The following is an 18,126-nucleotide window of genomic DNA, read 5'->3' as shown; positions in this document are numbered from 1 at the left end:
CTAGCCTTGGTTCTTATTGCATTGTATGGTAACTATAACTGTTTACCGTAGTGGACTATAAACTCAGTGAATGGTGCATTCACACGACAGAGTATAATTTTTCCTTCTTTAGTGTCTGTGCAACATCTGGCACAGATTTAGAGCTCAAAAATTTGCTAAATGATCAATGCAATTTCTTTTTTTAAATTTTAATTTTTATTTGTTCTAATTAGTTATACATGACAGTAGAATGAATTTTGACACATCATAAGTAAATGCAGTGTAACTTCTCATTTGTCTGGTTGTATATGATGTAGAGTTACACGGGTCATGTAATCATATATGCACATACAGTAATAATGTCTGACTCGTTCTACTATCATTCCTACCCCCATACTCCCTCCCCTCCTTTCATTCCCCTCTGTGTAATCCAAAGTACCTCTATTCTCCCCCACTCTGCTCTTATGAATTGGCATCCACATATCAGTGAAAACATTTGGCTTTGGTTCTTTGGGAATGGCTTATTTCACTTAGCATGATATTCTCCAGTTCCATCCATTTACCAGCAAATTCAATAATTTTACTCTTCTTTAAAGCTGAGTAATATTCCATTGAGTATATATACCACATTTTCTTTATCCATTCATCTGTTGAAGGTCATCTAGGTTGGTTCCATAGTTTAGCTATCAATGCAATTCCTTAGTAAGAAAAATATACCTCCCTCAGAGACAGTTTATAATCAAATGAGAGATGCAAATAGGTGATTCCATGGCATGGATTACCAACATTCCTTTAAATCTGTTTCCTGGTGGTGGTCATCTAGGTTGTTTCCAATTTTTGCTATTATGACAAATACTGCAATAGATTTCCCTGTGGAATATAGTGTGTAGAGACTTGTGGCGATTATTTGTTTGGCTGTTCAGTATGTAAAGTCTCTAAGGACAAAGACCACATATCTCTTGTCTTCCATTGTAGCCCTCATACAGGGTACAACACCTGGAATGTAGTAGTATTCAGTAAATACTTGTAAAATTTGCATTAACTAATATTACATCTATTTAGGAGGAGGAAAGAACCATGTTGTTTAGCCAATGATGGGTTTCAAAGGGATTTTCTAAATCTTTAGTTTTAGGAATATATTTGTATTTCTTTTATTCCCCCTCTCCCATTATACTCTTGTTAATTTTGTTGCTTTTCCAAGGACTGAACAATCAGAAGGTATATTTTTATTATTATTGGTATCTGATTTAAGTCTTTAGTGGTTTTTAGCTCGGGTCCAAAATTAGTTCTTGACTTTCCTTTGACAGTTATATTTGAGGTTTTGCTCTTGTCTTTCCCCCACCCCCACAGTGCCCACCAAGCTATTATGAGAACAAGTCGGTTAAAAGAAGAGCTGGAGGAACTGAAAATTAGTATGAATGCTTCAGAAGAGGAGAAGGCCTTAATTTTAGCCCAGAAAAAACAATTAGTAAGTCATCAAGTACTGTGATATTGGTACATAGTTTACATAACTAAAGTTTAAGAGGGTTTGTTTTGGGGCAAAAAAAAAAAAAGACAATAATTTGATAAATGAATTGGTGAAAACTTAGAAAAGTTATAGGCAAGTAGGATTAAAAATTACTTTTCTTTTCAATCAAGATTAAATTTTATAAGTGTTTATTATATTCATATGGGTTATAAAGATCCAGATAATTTCTAGAATGTCTCCCAAGGCTAATGGGGAGTTCATAAAGCAAAATGAACTGATGCAAAAACAAAACAAAACAAAAAAACAGTTGAATTAAAAAAAAAAATTCTGCCAAACTTTCAGCTTTTTCTTAGTCCTCTCAGGACTTCCAGGTTAATGAGAAACTTCATAGGTCCTTCCTTCCACTAAATAAGCACAGTCCTGAAATTTCAGAGCAAGAAATCATTCAGACCAAGCTTTAGCTCAGATACCAGAGAAATGATCATTTTTACTGAGAATTTTAGCATTGGTAATAATCTTCAAAATCCTGATAAATTCTAGCATTACTGATGATGGTGAAGGCAGCTGAAAGTCACTCAGACTAATTGGTTCTTTAGATATTTGTCAAAAAGCAGTTTTTAGAGTCTGTAAGTCTTTGGGAGGCTTGGTTTCCAGCCTGGGTCAACACTTTGACCTCTCACAACATGCACTGCTTCATTCAGCTTAGCTCTTGTCCTGGTAGGAAGGTGTGAGGACCAGACTCACTGGGTATTATTTCCTTGTGACTAAGAGTCTGCATGCCTTATAGGGAAGACTCAGTATGGGACCACTGAGGATCTCCAAACTAGAGGCAACAAGGGGAAATGATCAAGAGCACCCTGGGGAGTGAGACTGCCTGTGTTCAAGCCCCAGCTCCTCTGTGTGACTCTAGGCAAGCCATTGAACTACTCTGAGCCTCAGGGTCCCCCTAGATACACAGAGATGACTGTCCTACCTACACTAGGACTAGGAGGGATAGATAAGCTTAACACATGCATCATAATATCCTTTTCTTCTTAGGTTTCATTAACGTTAACTACTATTGGTAAAAGTGCAGAGTCCTAGATATATAATCCTAATTCTTTGCATTCTGTAGTGTTTTGTAATTTTGACAGGATTTTTACTATTTTACCTCATTGATAATCATAGAAATTCTGTGGGATAGAAAAAGAAGTTGCTATATCTTCATATCTTTTAAAAATGAACTAAATTGATAAAGTCCAGGTATGTCTCGATTCCTCAGTTAATTGTGTAATAAATGGTATAAAATTGAACTTCTGATGCCAAGAACATGGTGTGTGTGCTTGTGTGTTCCTATATTCTTTTATCAGTGAAATTCTAGCCTGAGATGTTTTTCTCTTGTTATAAAAGAAATTCTTTTTCATTTTATTTTTATAAACAAAGAAATGTATATTAACAAGGAATAAAATTCCACAAAGTCCTTACCTTAACCTACCCACAAGATTTACTGTTAACATTTTATAAATATCCCATCCTGGAATAGTTTTTCTTCTGATGCTTCTGAATTTGAGACTGTTAATTCTGAATTTGAGACTGTTAATTCTGAATTTGAGACTGTTAATTATAGAAGTTACTGATGTTCACATGTTGTGGTAACATTGAATCTGGGAATATCTATAGCTTCAGAGAGAAAGCTGAAACTCGTTGTGGTTTCAAGGAACAGTTTAACTAGTTGTGTTGGCAGCTATCTATCATAAAAGAATGGTGCTAATGTAGAAAGGAAGGAAGCCAGGTTGTTCCTTTTTTAGTTTTTTAATCTTTTTCTCCTTAACTACTATTCCTGTGAATTAGGGAGAAGAGTAACTACTTTCAGTTCCTCAAGAAACTGCAAGCCAAGGCTTGACCCCCATATTGAAAATATTTTTAGACTGTACTCAATTGTGACATATGAATACCACATTTAAATTTAAAGTTGATAAAGGAAAAGAGTATTAATGCCCTTAGAGGTAAATATGTGGAACTTTCATAAAATTCTTAAATAATTCTAATTTTTCTTTTCAGGAGACAGAAAACCAGGCTCTGATTCTTAAGATTAAGATTCTGCAGGAAGAGGTGTGTTAAAATCATTAAACACAGGCTTGGGTAAACATATGGAAATCATATGATCATGGGTTAACACCATGAGTTAAATAGAGAATCATGTGGCTTCAGGTCCCTCTGGGCCCAAAAGTAGGGTGATGTGTCATATTATAAGCAGAGAAAAGTAGAAGGATTTTCATGTCAGGGCAGAGGTGTCTTATTACATTTGCAAATGTCCATGGAAAAGTGGGATTTAAGAAATTCAGATTTAAGGTAGAATTAAATGAGCTCATCTTAAAAACCCAAATCAAGAAGGAAAGCATGAAGTTTTCTGAAAATATTCTATTACCTTGAATGAGGTAGAAAGATTCTTGAGTCTTACATCTAGATCTTAAATTCATTGAAAACACCACCTTGGGAAAACTGTTTTGTTTTTTTTTTGGACTAAAAATATTTATTCCACAGTGTTGTTTTGGAGATTAAGATAATTGATATGAAGCAATTTTTAAAATAATGCATATTATACAATCTCTGGAAAAAAGTATAATTCTTTGTATTTTTAAGCAAAGAGTTAAAGCATTGAAAGAACAAAACACTAGTGAATTTCTATTTTAGAGGGAAAAGTTCCCTGTATATATCTTTTGAATATTAAGTATTATGTAAAATTTTGTTTGTTTCAGTTTTATATGAGGCTATCAAGCATTTATTAAGCCATGATGACTGGCCTAGAGAGTGAAGATACAAGTCATGCGGATATTAAACAAATTCATAATAGATTATAAAAGAATAATTAAACTGTAAAGAATCCTACATCACATTCAGAATTGTTACACCTGTGAGACCAGACATTTCTGAAACTAGTCCTTTCCAATTAACTCCTAATGTAAGAGTTTTATCTTCTTGTACCTAAATGAGTGACAACATTGAAGAATTGTTTGAAACTAGTTTAGAATTGAGGTGGAAGATTTAAACCTCTTCATCATGAGGTAGTCTTGCAAATGTTGATGTATAGGAGCATAGTCATACAAATAACCCTGCCAATCAAGATTCCTTTAGGAGACAAAAATTTGTGACTATGTGAAGTATCATGGCAAAAATGGTTTGAATAGTGGCCCAAATTCTTTCACCATATAGTTATTGGGAGTCTTCTATGTGTAGGTTTCATTCAAAATGCTGAGTATGCAGACTTAGTAAAAAAGCTCATGTAGAACTTGTGTCTTTAATGGCAATGATTGCTATGGAGAAAAGAAAGGCAAACAGAATTGAGAGAAAGGGGAGTACAATTTAAATTACGTGTTCCAGAAAAGCAGCATTGCAAAATTAAGGCTTTGGTTAAAAACTGGAAAGGAGGCTTACCTGTGAAAGCATTCCAGGCAGAGGAAGCAGCACACTTTCTAGGTTCTGCAGCTGCAGCCTGCCTGCTGAGGGCATCAAGGTCAGTGTGTTTGGAGCAGAGTGAATGAGTGGCAAGAGATGTGGGCCGAGAGCTGCAGGTAGCCAGATGCACAGGGCCTTACGCAGGTACTGTAAGGACTCTGGTGTTTAATTTTATTATATTTTTTTAAAACAGAGATGGCAGCTGTTGGAGGGTTTTGAGTAAATGAATAATATAATATAGTTTGTTTTAAGAAGATAATTCTCATGGCTGGGTCTATAACCTACTGTAGTGGAGCCAATAAAAAAGCCAGCAAACTAATTAGGAAGCTTGAAGTGATCCAGTCAAGACTAGTGGGGGCTTTGATTGAAGCAGTAATAGTGGTGTGGGACACAATTGTTCAAATCAGGAAATGCTGTATAATGCAGCCAAAGATATTTATTGTATGTTCAGGAAATATGGAAACTGTCTCCTGATTATTTATAATGTCTCAGTGAAATACAAAACAAAATCATTCCCTGAGAAGGAGGATGCTGGAGGAGGTATTGGAAGTTTTAGGAAAGGGAAGGGATAAAATAGCCTGGGGGTTGGATTTTTTTTTTTAATAGAGGACCATATAGTAATATCTTTAGGTTTTGCCATCTTTGGGCCTTTATGCAAATCTTTCCTCTGCCTGTGTACAGTGAAAGCAGCTATAGTAAATGTGTGAACAAATGGGCATAGTTGTGCTCAAATTTACAGAGAAGTGATCATCCAGGTTTGGCCTTTGGAGCATGAGAGGTGGCCATCATTTGCCAACCCTTGATTTTGGCAATGGCAGTGTGAATATACCAGGATTATATGATTTTATCACAGAAGACATGGAGGCTAAAGGTCATGAACTTGTGACCAGCCTATTGACTCATTCTTTCACCATATTTACTGGAAAGCAGTTGACCTGGGGTGAATGGCAAGCTCTTTTAATGTTGAGACCCAAGGGGGGTGGGCAAGGGAACTGAGCATGTGGAAAGTAGGGATTATAATGATTGACTGTAAAAGAATTTAAATTGAGTAAAGAGGTTCTAAGTTCATGGAAAGTTTTAAGGATAATGAAAAGGCCGTAAGATCCATGGATAGCAAGTTCCATGGGGAAGGTTTGTTAGTGCTGGAGGAGGTAATCTGGAAAGCCAAGAGGTGGTGATGGAAAAGTGAGATGCTTGCAGTCAAACATGACAAGGTCATGGTTAACTGGCAATAACAAATTTGAAGCTATGACTGTGAGAGCAAGTGGCTGAGGTAGAGTGGGGGATAGAAATGCATATATCCATGATGGTTGTGTTCAAAGGATCATGCTGTCTCTAGAGTATATCAACTCTTGTGTCTCAGTTTAAGATGGATTACAAATGCTAATGGTGAAAATACCACTTGCTAAAAGTCATTGACTGTGAGACTTTTATTTTCCTTGGTGCCAAATCTAAGAATACCCTCTTCTTTTATATTAGAATATTAAGAACATCATAGATATGGATAAACTGGAGAAGAAGATTGAGGAATTATCTAAAATTGAGACAGAGCATCAAGTAAGCACTTCTCAAATACTGGTAAAAATTTTCTTCTGTCAAATCAATATTATTCTATGCCAGTGTATTTGACTCAATGACACAATAACCTGTGGTTATAATTCTGAAATTTGCACTCCTTGGAATGTCTGAATTATTTATATAAAAGGCGGTTTCTTTTTCTCATTTTTTGGTAACAGCTGTTACATAATTCATCTGCCACAAAAGTCATCCACTTGAAGTATACATATCAGTGGTTTTTAGTATATTCAGAATTGTATAACCATAAGAAAAATTAAGCTTAAAGCATTTCATCACCCCAAAATAAACTTTTTTTTTTTTAACAGTTATTTCGGTTCTAGGCAACCACTAAATCTATTTTCTGTCTCTCTAGATTTGTCTGCTCTGGACATTTCATATATAAATGGAATCATACAATGTATGTTCTTTTATGATTGGCTTCTTTCACTTAGTATAATGTTTTCAGAGTTCATCCATGTTATCAGTATTCCATATGTCAAGTACTCTATTTTTATTGTTGAATAATACTTTATTGTATGGATATGCCATATTTTGTTTGTATGTTCATCAGTTGATGGACATTTGAGTCATTTCTATTTTGGTACTATTATGAAAATTTGTGTATATATTTATTGACCTATATTTTCACTTCTCTTTATTATTTACCTGGGAGTGGAATTACTGGATCATGTGGTGATTCTTTAACTTTTTTTTTTTTTTTTTTTTTGTACTGGGGATTGAACTCGGGGACATTCAACCACTGAGCAACTTCCCCAGCCTTATTTTGTATTTTATTTAGAGCCAGGTTCTCACTGAGTTGCTTTAACATCTCACTTTTGCTAAGGCTGGCTTTAAATTCAACATCCTCCTGCCTCAGCCTCCAGAGCTGCTGAGATTAAGGTGTGCACTGCCACAGCCAGCTATGTTTAGCCTTTGTAGTAGCTGCCAGACCATTTTCCAAAGTGTCTTCACCATTATACATTTCACCAGCAGTGTATAAGGATGCACACTTCTCTGCCTTCTTGCCAACACTTGCTATTTATCTTTTTAAGTATAGTGCAATTTCTAATTTAATAGCTTCTGATTTTTAAAATCCTTAAGTCAGGGAAAATTTCAGATATTATATATTCTTAATGCAGAAAATGAGAAATAGGAAAAAATTGTTCCCTGATTAAGAAATTGTACCTTACAAAAATATCTTATATCTGTAAAGTCTGTTCAGTACATACTTTTGTTATCTGCCATATATTCTTATCAGGAAATGGAAAGAACCTGTCAACAAATTCATTAATATATGTCATCATCATCTCAGTGGTTTATTTGAACAGTATTTTTCATTGTTTAAAATGATATACTTATTTCTTATCTATGTGTCATTTTCAAGTTTTCTCTTCTCTGTGTGTGTACATGCAGAGGCATATATTATAGCTGTTATAATTTAGACATTAAAATTAATTCTACACTAGGAACGGCTACTTTGAAATTGCAACTGTGATAAACAGTAGAAAGAGCCAAAGACATGGGTTCAGATCCTGTCTTTTCTACTTAAAAGCTTTATAATGTTAAGCAAATTGTTGACCTCCTTGTCTCAAGTTGCTTACCTGTTAAATGGATATGAAATCTCTACTTATTTTACAAGTTTTGTTTTTGTTTTAATTTGGAGGATTTTGTGAAAATACTGTTAGAACTATAGCGAGAAATCCAACATGTATAATTAGGATGGTGATGCTGCTTCTGGCTTTGCCAGTTATTTTTCCAGGCTCTTAATTTAGTTTATATGTATTTGTCAATTCCATTATATTTAGAAGTGTATGCTAACAAGTTTGCTTTTGGTTTTAAGAAATTGATGTATTCTTGATATTCACTTTGCTAAAAGGAATCTTGGAACATTTTAAAATTGTTTTTAAAAGAAGACTTTTCTATATGTTCTCATGAAATCTGTTCTGTTCTAGATTTTCATTTTCACAAAAAAGTAAAAACTTTTTACATCCTCTCGTGTGGAACAGAGGGAAGGGCACGTCTCTGAAGCTTGGACTCACATTCTGGGCTCAGCTCTGCCACTGTTGGTGGCCTTGGGCGAGTCTGAATAGTGCTGAACTTTGGCTTCCTCACTGTTGAAGTGAGAACAGTGACCTCTGCCTTTAGGGTTATAAGGCTGGATATGAAACTTTGTTATAAAGTGAAAAATACATGCTTCAGAAACATGTCTGCCTTACTGTAATGATTTTATGGCATGGTCCTTTCACAAAACAATGTCCCAATGACCTCCCTTAAATTTGTTTCTTTTCAGATACAATTGCACACATACGAAAATATGTTGCTTAATAAAGATGCAACTATGCAGAAGGTTGGTATTATCCCTTCCTTTCGAGAATCCTGTGCAATTGACTAGCTTTCTCCAAATTGTGAGGAAAATGGTTATTTTTGTAACTTCACCCCTAGGAAAAATCTGATTTTGTTATTTTGGTCCTAATATTTTTCTGAAAATACTTCACAAAAATGTGTTTGTGAGGGAAGAATGCTGGCTTTTTATCTTGCAATATCAGTGATGTTAATTGAGGTATTATTTGAACTGGAGCAAGTTGGATGACTTAGTAATTCATTGGTCACTTTCACATAAAGATTTTCTTTTCTTTAATGGCATCATCATCATTACAGTTAAGAATCAACTTTTGAGATTTGATTTCACTGAACCAGACAAACAGAACATAATGACACTTATTAGATAAAGTTGCCTTATTGTCCCTCCACTTATATGTTTTTTAATCCCAAACATTGATTGGTCTTGTTTTCAAATAGCAAGATTGATAGAAGATATCATGATGATTGGGTCTTTACTATTTTTTGGCTTACATTGATGATCTAATAAATATGATTTGGTGGACTCACCGCCCCCCCCACTTTTTTTTTTTTTTTGCTATTAATTCACTTTCTATTTCTCAGAAGAATTTAAGCATAGAAGAACTGAAGTTGACCATCACAGAGTATAGAAGTGTGATAGAGGTATGCCATAATTTCACAACTTGCAAAGCAGAGCTGTTAAATATAAGTTCCCACTAGAGCAACATAACAGCCTAACATTTCTGCTTCCAGAATTTACAAGGTGATAAAAATAAACTGGCTCAAGAGTTAGAGCACTTGCAGCAAGAACTTGTCCTGTAAGTAGGATCCACCCTCGCCAGCCTTCTGTCTTGTGCCATGGTCCCCTGACCTGCATGCAGTGCTTTGTCACGCCCCACTTTGTTCTTCGGCACCTGGGTATGCTCTCTCTTTACCTTTCTCCATGGGAGCTCCTTCACCAGTTTTCTGTGACCCTTCCTGACTTCAGTCAATTTGGATTGCTATACGAAAACACCACGGACTGGGTGTCTTCAGCAGCAAACACTCATTTCTCGTGGTTCTGGAGGCTGGAAGTCAAAGATTAGGGTGCCATTAGGGTTGGTTCTAGTGAGGGCTTTTCCTTCTTGTATCTTCATGTGGAGAAAAGAGAGCTAACTAATTCTCTGGCATCTTACAAGGGCACTGATCCCATTCATAAATACTTTACCCCTATGATGCTAGTACCTCCCAAAGGCTCCACCTCCAAATACCAGGGGGCAAGCACGGCAAATTGTTCTCACCTCTTTCCTGACACACATAACATTCCCTATTATGTCCATTGTTTCTGAAGTGTGTGATATGCTGCTCCAGAATGCACAGGCACTCAGATTACAAACACCAGTAAAGCCAGTGGGTGAGTGCACACGCCTATGGTATGTGAATGGCAGAGAGAAAGGGGCATTGCCAACACAAAAGGCAAAGGCAGCAACTCTGCCTAGCTCCAGCTAATTGTTTTATCAAGGTTATATGAACCCTGTGTGCCTACATCTTCTGACTGTGGAAGGAAAGCCAGAAATCTAGATGTTTTAGTGGCATTTTATGTTTTAAGTGCTGGTTTCAGTACTTAACTGTGGCCCACTTGTTTGGGACCTCTTGGAGTCACTAGCCTTCAGTTCCTGGAGTATAGATCTCTCTTCTCTCTCCACCTTGAGCCCCTTGTACAGTCCTTGACCACCATTGGCACTTATTGGTGATAAATGAGCCCTGTTTTGGTGACTGCAAACATAATGTTGGAGGTACCTGACTGGACCACTTTTTTTTTTTTTTTCTAAGAAATGGGATCCAGCTGAATGTCAGTGGAGAGCACAATGGGGTGGTCTCTGAAGGACAAAAATCTTTACATTATGAGCTCATTCTAGCTCAGTCTGCAGAGGTAAGTCATTCTAATCAGAGGGAGATTATGTAAGCTATGTAGCTACTATTAAGTGACTGTCCAAGAATATTTGGAACATATCTGCTGAGAGTTTATAGAATTCAAATCTAAAACCTTTTAGCCTGGGGGGAAAAAAACATTTCTAAGTAATGGCCTAAGTTTAGCAAGGCTAGCCCAGGTTTTTGATGTGTGTGTTCAGTGAAATCTTTCTATTCTCAGTCTTTTCAAGATCATCTGCCTGCCCTGATCTCTAGCCTAGGATCATAAATGTAGCAGTAGAATCCATGAAGTATTTTTTTTTACATTTTCTAAAGCCCTTAAAGTATGTGTATATACCAAACACTAAGATGTCCAGAAGTGATACCAATTTCTTTGCTCTAATTGAACCAACCACTTTTTTTTTTTAAATTAAAGCTTTATAGTTGTACATGGTAGTTAGGTTTGTTTTGACAAAATCCTACAGTCATAGAATTTGGTTTTAATCACTGTCCCTACTACTCCTTCCCCCATTCTCCTCCTCCTACTCCTGATCTTCCTTTAGCTCATTTATTTATATTGGATAGGTACTTTCTACATATACCACAGGGAATTTTTCCTTTATGTGTATTTATAAATGCACATAGCATGATTTTGTTAATTTTATTTCATATTTTCTCCTCTTTCCTGTCTCCTCTTCTCCCCCTCAGTCTCCTATTCCACTGGTCTTCCCTCTATCCTTAATGATAACTTATCCACCCCCAACACTGCCTCATACATACACTTTTCCCTTACTTTGTTCTAGCTTCCACACATGAGAGAAGATGTTTAACCCTTGATTTTTCTGAGTCTATGGCTTATTTCATTTACTTGGATATTCTCCATTTCCATCCATTTACTGGCAAATGCCATACATACACCACATTTTCTTAATCCATTCATCTATTGACAGGCATCTGGTATGATTGTATAACTTGGTTATGGAGAATTGAGCTGCTGTAAACATTGATGTAGCTATATCACTGTAGTGCTGATCACAGTTCTTTTGGATAAATACCAAGGATTGGAATAGGTGGGTCATATGGTGGTTCCAATCCTAGGTTTTTGAGGAAGCTCTATGATGCTTTCCAGAGTATTCCAGCTCAATTTTATGGTCTCAGTTATTACATTATGAACAGGAACTAGAATTTTTATGTGTTCTAGTTAATTTAAAATGGAAAAATGAATCATTTAAAAATTTTTCTTTGTTAGACCCAGTTCTTTACAACATGGGAAGAAAACACTCAAAAGCCTTCATGGATCTGAAAGTAGTGTTGCTCTCCTAGATGTTTAGTCCTTTTATTTTCCAGTTCTGTGCTTGTTATGTTAGGAAATGCTTTATTTAGCCAATTGCTTTCTTTTCTCTGCTTTAGTCTCTCTCCGTCTGGATAATGGCTGTGTCAGAATGTCCTTCTGTTGACAGCTGTGATATGACCTTGAAAGCAGAGGGAGAATGTCTTTGGGGCAAATGCTGTTTGAATTGTTCCTGCCAAGGATGCAAGGGCAACATATGCTGCCTTCATCCAAAGCCGTCTCAACAGCCCTGCAGGTTCTGCTGAGAGCTGTGTTTTTGTGACATTCTGTTTCAAATACTCATCATTCCACTGTACTTTTGAAACCAAGCCAAACTGCCAGACTGAATGAAACTGTGGCAAATCTGCCATGGCTGTGTGTTTCTTATCCCTAGTCCTCTGAGATAATAATGATGTCAAGATGCCAGCCCATAAAGTTCTATACTTCCCAACAGGAGGTTGTCAGCTGGCAAAATCCTGGCTGAGGATAACTCCCTGATGAGTTAGGAAGCTTGCCTTCTTATTGGAATCTGGAAATTAGAGTCCTTGACACTTTCCAACAGACAGCAAAAAGAAGGCTAAATATGTTGTTGTCATATATCTTAAATGTGGCTGAGATGGGCTTTGGGAGCATGGGGAACATGCGTGCTTTGTGAAACACCATCTGAGCATGCCTGCTATGAATGGGAGTGGGGAGACAAAAGGAACAAACCTAATTTTAAAGGGGTTAATTGCACATTCTTCCCACTTTGACCCTATAAATTATTTATCTTTCTCTATTTCTATATTAAAATCGGTGCCATAAGTTTCAACCACCAACATGTAAATGTTACAAGAAGACAGCTCTCAGCAGAACATCTAGGCTGTTTTCCTTTCAAAAAATAAATTGCTTTCCTTTCAAAAAAATAAATATTCAGGTACAGGTATTTTAGAAAGGAAATGTCCACATTCTTTTTTAGGATGCAGGAGGATTTCATAAGACTGTTTAGAACTAATTTATGACAATTACATTGACCTTTAAGTATCATTTTCATAAAATAAAAATAATATTTTTTATTAGGATAACAGTTGTGGGTATTTTGCTAATTGTTTCAGAATAATGACACTGAGTGGCAGTGCAGTGTACCCAGCTTGTTGGCTCTGGACACAGTGATAGACCAAGGAATGCTGCTGGTCCTAACAGAGGCTGAACAAAAGGGAGTGGAGTTCACAGCTGCACTTCAGAAGCTGGTATTTGTGACATACGTGTGTCATGACGTTTCCCTCTGGCTAGGAATATCTGCAGATTAGTGACCTATAGCGCATTTGCTGGATCCACATGTACAGTTGAATCGTGTGCTGTTGAGACCCAGCTTAACCCTATGATGAGAAGATACTCAAACTATTCTGAAGTTGATCTTTTAATTCTGGGTCAGTCAAGACTAACAAATTGATCATGGGTATGAAGTCATGAGCTTGTTTTTCCTGCGGGTTCATTTTTAACACTGAAGGGCTGAAGACAAGGCACCTGTTGGACAGTTTCCTTCTCTTCATTTCCTTTTCATTAATGGCCCATATATCTCCAATATGATCCCCCCCTCTCCCCGCTGGGAATTCTAAATGGTTGGAAAAGTCAAATAACATCTTTATCTTTGTATTTCTAGTCCTTTTCAACAAAGCCTGCCTATTAGAGGTAGTGTATCGTTTGATGGAGGATAAAAATCAACAAAAATGATTGACTCTGTTTGAAAGGAGAAAGAAAATGAACAGGATTTGTTCTGGAAAATGATCTGCTCGTACTTACTCAGTATATACAGTGCACCAAAAGAGTTAGTATGTACCCATAGCCACCTCTTCAGAAAAAGGGAACTCACTGGGGAATGTTCCCTAAGAAGGTTACTTTAACTAGTGTCTTCCTGAATTACCTATATGGTAGAACTTTGGTCTAAATTAATTCTTTTTGTTAGTATTTTTTTAGTAATTTTAGATGGACACAATATCTTTATTTATTTATTTATTTTGGTGTGGTGCTGAGGAACAAACCCAGTGCCTCATACTTACGAGGCAAGGGCTCTGCCACTGAGCCACGATCGCAGCCCTAAATTAATTCTTACTATGTGATAGACGTACGTGCCTTTGACCTTAATTCCTAGTTGAAGATGTGGAATTCTTTTTCTGCCCCCAAGCAAGAAGAAGTCTCTGACACTGGAACCTTCCTTCACAGCTCCCTGCTGTGGGTAACTAATCCAGAAATTACTGCAAAAGAAAAGTGGGCAAAGCAGCTTGCTGTAAGTGTTCTGTGATTTTTTTTTTTCCTGGTTTTTCTTCTACTATGGAAATTCAGGTAATACTTATGTACAGTAACAACAGTACCATTTTCTGAGACTCTATTGTGAACTTCTGCCATCTTAGTTTAAAGAGTGTGAATATGTGGTTGAGTGAGAGGGTTAAGGTGAATGTGTGAGCAGGAGTGTAAGGAAAGAGAAGGAATAATTAAGACAACTTAATGAAAAAAAATGTTTTATTTGTTTCTTCCAGAGAACTGGTTAGTCTAAGCCTGGCTTTTACCTTGGCCTATGAAAATTCTCTAGCTTTTGTAGAATGATTATTGTATAAAAGAATCTTCCTCCTGATTCTCCAACTACTTTATTTTCTCAGGAAGTAGCAGAAGAGTTGAAAAATGGGAACATCTTAGTTAGCTATTCCCAGTTTTAGTAGAAAGGAAGCACATAAGAAGAAATCTCTGTATGTCCACTTATTTATTTATTTAGTTGTAGATGGACACAATACCTTTATTTTGTTTATTTAATTTATTTATGTGTGCTGGGGATCGAACCCAGTGCCTCACACATGCTAGGCAAGCGCTCTTTCACTGAGTTACAACCCCAGCCCCTGTAGCTCTACTTCTTGATACCAGACTACTTCCTAGCATTCATCAACCCCCTACTAAGTTAAGTTTAAAAAAGTAAACTCTGGAATATTATTTTCAAATCTTTTTCCAATCTAACCTTTTTAAAAAGTTGCTTCTGAATATAATAATCAGCAAATATTGATTTTTTTATTGCATTACTTTATCCAACTATGTTCTAGAACAATCACGATGATTGGTGGAATGGTCAAAAAAATCTACTTAAGAAAAAGAAAGTAAAACTTAGGTTTTAACCACCGAACAGGCACTTTATACATGTTGTTAAATCAAGATAATCAACTAATAAATCACATCTGAGCAATTGAGAATTGAGTTGTACTTCTGGGGTCCAATAGCTGTGAATGGCATAGAGATGGGAATGTCCATAGAATTTTATATTTCATTTGTTTAATAGTAGAATATTGGAGTTTGTTTTGTGACTTTTCTTATAGGAATTCAAACACATTATGGAAGAGAAGCTAAATCTTTGCATATTTATGCTGAAAAGCTTGAGAAATCACAAAGAATCTCTTGATAAAGTATTTGTCAAATTAATAGAGACTTTGAAGAAATTCAGGCTGGACTATTTTTATTTCAGAAAAGAATTTCTTTCCAGGTGATGATCATTTTTATATAAGAAACCCATGCTTTATGTACATGACATGATGATGATTTGGATTTATCCCTTTGCAAAGTTGTATTCCTTGATTTCAAACAACACTTTTTCAGACATTCTGTTTGATCTTGAGTTGGGAAGTAGTATGAAATTGACCAGTAGTTTTCAATTGCAAATGATAAACTTGAAATCTATAGAAAACCAGTATGATAAATTATTTTTCTGTAGAGAAAGAATTTGGAATTATGGAGTATAGAAATTTGTTAACCAGAAGGAGTCATGGATAGCCTTTAATAATCTTATTTTTACAGAAGACTGGGGCATAAAGAGGTAAGGTGAACTGATCAAATCCTGGGTTACTAACAGAAAGTTAGAACTTGAGGGCAGCCTGTGGACTCCTTCCTTATTGGGCTGCGTTCCACTCTGGTTTACAATTCATTGCATTGGGTACTACTCAACAAAATTTCAGTTACATGAAGTCATAGGGAATAGAGAATAATAAATGAAAATAACTTGCTTTCTTATCCTTCCTCTAATCTCAACAGTTATGATTATGGGGGAAATTCTTGACATTTTACACTCTGTAAACCACATACAAAACAAAGACAGTGATTATATCTTTTGTTGACCACGATACAGTTGCTAAGACCTAGCACACTTAGCATTCACTTGACAAATGTTTTCTGAAAGTACAAAAGGACATGGGTTTATGTTGCACTTGAGCAAAGTAAAAAGCGTAGGTAGAGGTTAAAATAAGCTTAAAGAAAATAATGCCAGAAAGTGGCAAACAGAGGAAAGTAGATACCAGAGAGGTTACTAGCAGGAGGAACTCTTGTGAAAAAGATCTGCTTTTCCCCAAAGAGCAGGGAGCCCAGACTTCCCCATGGTGGTAAGAGGTGTGGGTTAAGTGGACATGTAGCTTCCTTCCCAGATGCCATCTCCATTAAAAAGAGGAGCATTAAAATTCCACTTGGCAACAAAGAGCTATTTGGAAAGAGGCCTGTACTGTGGTCTTCTCTGAGTGAGTGCATCTCTATGCCATCCTCTATACACATAACAGTCTGGTTTCATCATGGGAGATTCATCTGTCCAGACATGACTGGACTGGACATAGTGCTAAAATTTGACAGCTATTTATCTCTAGAGATTATTAACTTGCCCCAAGTCACTCAGCTGGGATTAAGCAAGGGCTGGCATTCAGACCTGAGTATCTGACTTCAAAACCTATGTTCTTTCAACTGTTAATCCTCTACTGTTGCCTTCTTAAAATCTGCTACAATATTCATCAAACATATTCTGGGAATTTAGCAGTTCAGAGAATACTCCCTACCTGCACAAAGGTAGTTGTAGCCCATCCCATGCCTTCCGGACACGATTGTAAACAGAACTGCATAGAGCCCTACTTGAAATAAATTGGCTGAATTTTAATTATGGATAAGAAACATGAAGTACTTTGTGGGGACGAGAGAGAAGTCTTTTTAAATGAGCGAGGGAATATTGATTAAAGGTTGATTTCCACCCCCCACCCCCCCACCAAGGGCTATTGAGAAAGAGAAGACTTCCATTTTGCTGTGAGACACGTAGGTTCCAATGTTGAGAGATGAAGGGAATTGAGTGAATCGGGAGAGGCAGTGGGAGGAAAACCTGCTCTCAGAGGGCTTGGTGAGGAAAGCAAGTTGTAATCTGTACAGCAGCCATCTGAATGTATGCTGGAAGCCTGCCCTTTGCTAGGCTGCTGCTTCTGCCCCCACTCTCCTCCCCTAGGTGCCAGAAAATTGTAGGAAATAAGACAGAAATTTCTGCCTCCATGAAACTAACATGTAGTAGGGGAACACAAATAATAAACATATAATTATAATAATGCCAGAAAGCGGCAAATGATGTGAAGACAATTAAAGCAAGATAAGACAGAATGTTGGGGCAGGAAGACCTATATTTAGAAGGAATGGCTGGTAATGTTCTGTCAGAGAGCTGAGTGATATGCGCACGAGAGCTGTGGGAGGATCCAGTAGTGTCCTCAGCCTGGAGACAGCTGGTGCAGAGACCCTAAGGCTGGAAGAGCTTGGTGTGCTTGAGCAGCAGCCAGAAGTTTGCACTGCAAAGTAGTGGCAGGAGATGGGCTCAGAGATTTAATCAGGGGTCAGGGCACACGCAGAATTGTAGTTCATGTTTATGAATCGGGAATTTATTCTGAATGTGGTAGGAAGCCATTCATGAGTGGACAAGACAATTGTTTTCTGAAAGATCTGCCAGGTGGAGAATTGTCTTTAGAGTACAGAGGGAGAGCAGGAAGAAGTTGTTTTGTTTTTCAACAAAACATCACCATTTAGAGATCCTGAAAAATCAGTATGCTTGTGACCCATTTTTTTCTCTTTGTGGTTAAAAAAAAAAATGTAAAGTTTCAGAATGCATTGCATCCAGTAAGAGAAAGTAGAGTTGAATAAAATTCTTATTTCAGCAATGTATGTATATGTGTTGAAAGGTAAGATACTTACTGAGTCATGATCAAAAACAGCCGCAGAGTTAGAGAAGAAAAAAGCCACAGAATGAGCCATAGAGTCATTGTAATAGTCCAGATGAGGTGTGTAGTGTGGGCCAGGGCAATATTGTGAAGGTAGTAAGAGA

The 18,126-nt window shown here is 36.7% G+C and overlaps 1 protein-coding gene across 1 annotated transcript in view; it reads left to right on the top strand.

Moving 5' to 3' along the window:
* The window catches only part of Irag2 (inositol 1,4,5-triphosphate receptor associated 2), a 113,090-nt gene that overhangs the window by 36,006 nt on the left and 58,958 nt on the right, over positions 1–18,126 (top strand). The window contains exons 8-17 of the mRNA XM_040280897.2: positions 1,330–1,447; positions 3,488–3,538; positions 6,362–6,439; positions 8,730–8,786; positions 9,383–9,442; positions 9,533–9,597; positions 10,592–10,691; positions 13,094–13,228; positions 14,164–14,265; positions 15,338–15,501. Of these exons, the coding sequence (XP_040136831.2) occupies positions 1,330–1,447; positions 3,488–3,538; positions 6,362–6,439; positions 8,730–8,786; positions 9,383–9,442; positions 9,533–9,597; positions 10,592–10,691; positions 13,094–13,228; positions 14,164–14,265; positions 15,338–15,501 (930 nt within the window). The remainder of the gene's footprint in view (positions 1–1,329; positions 1,448–3,487; positions 3,539–6,361; positions 6,440–8,729; positions 8,787–9,382; positions 9,443–9,532; positions 9,598–10,591; positions 10,692–13,093; positions 13,229–14,163; positions 14,266–15,337; positions 15,502–18,126) is intronic.

Source organism: Ictidomys tridecemlineatus, chromosome 6 (assembly GCF_052094955.1).
Source record: "Ictidomys tridecemlineatus isolate mIctTri1 chromosome 6, mIctTri1.hap1, whole genome shotgun sequence".
In the NCBI taxonomy this organism is placed as follows: domain Eukaryota; kingdom Metazoa; phylum Chordata; class Mammalia; order Rodentia; family Sciuridae; genus Ictidomys; species Ictidomys tridecemlineatus.
Note: the sequence above shows the minus strand (reverse complement) of the source record. Positions and strands in the feature narration are given on the sequence as shown.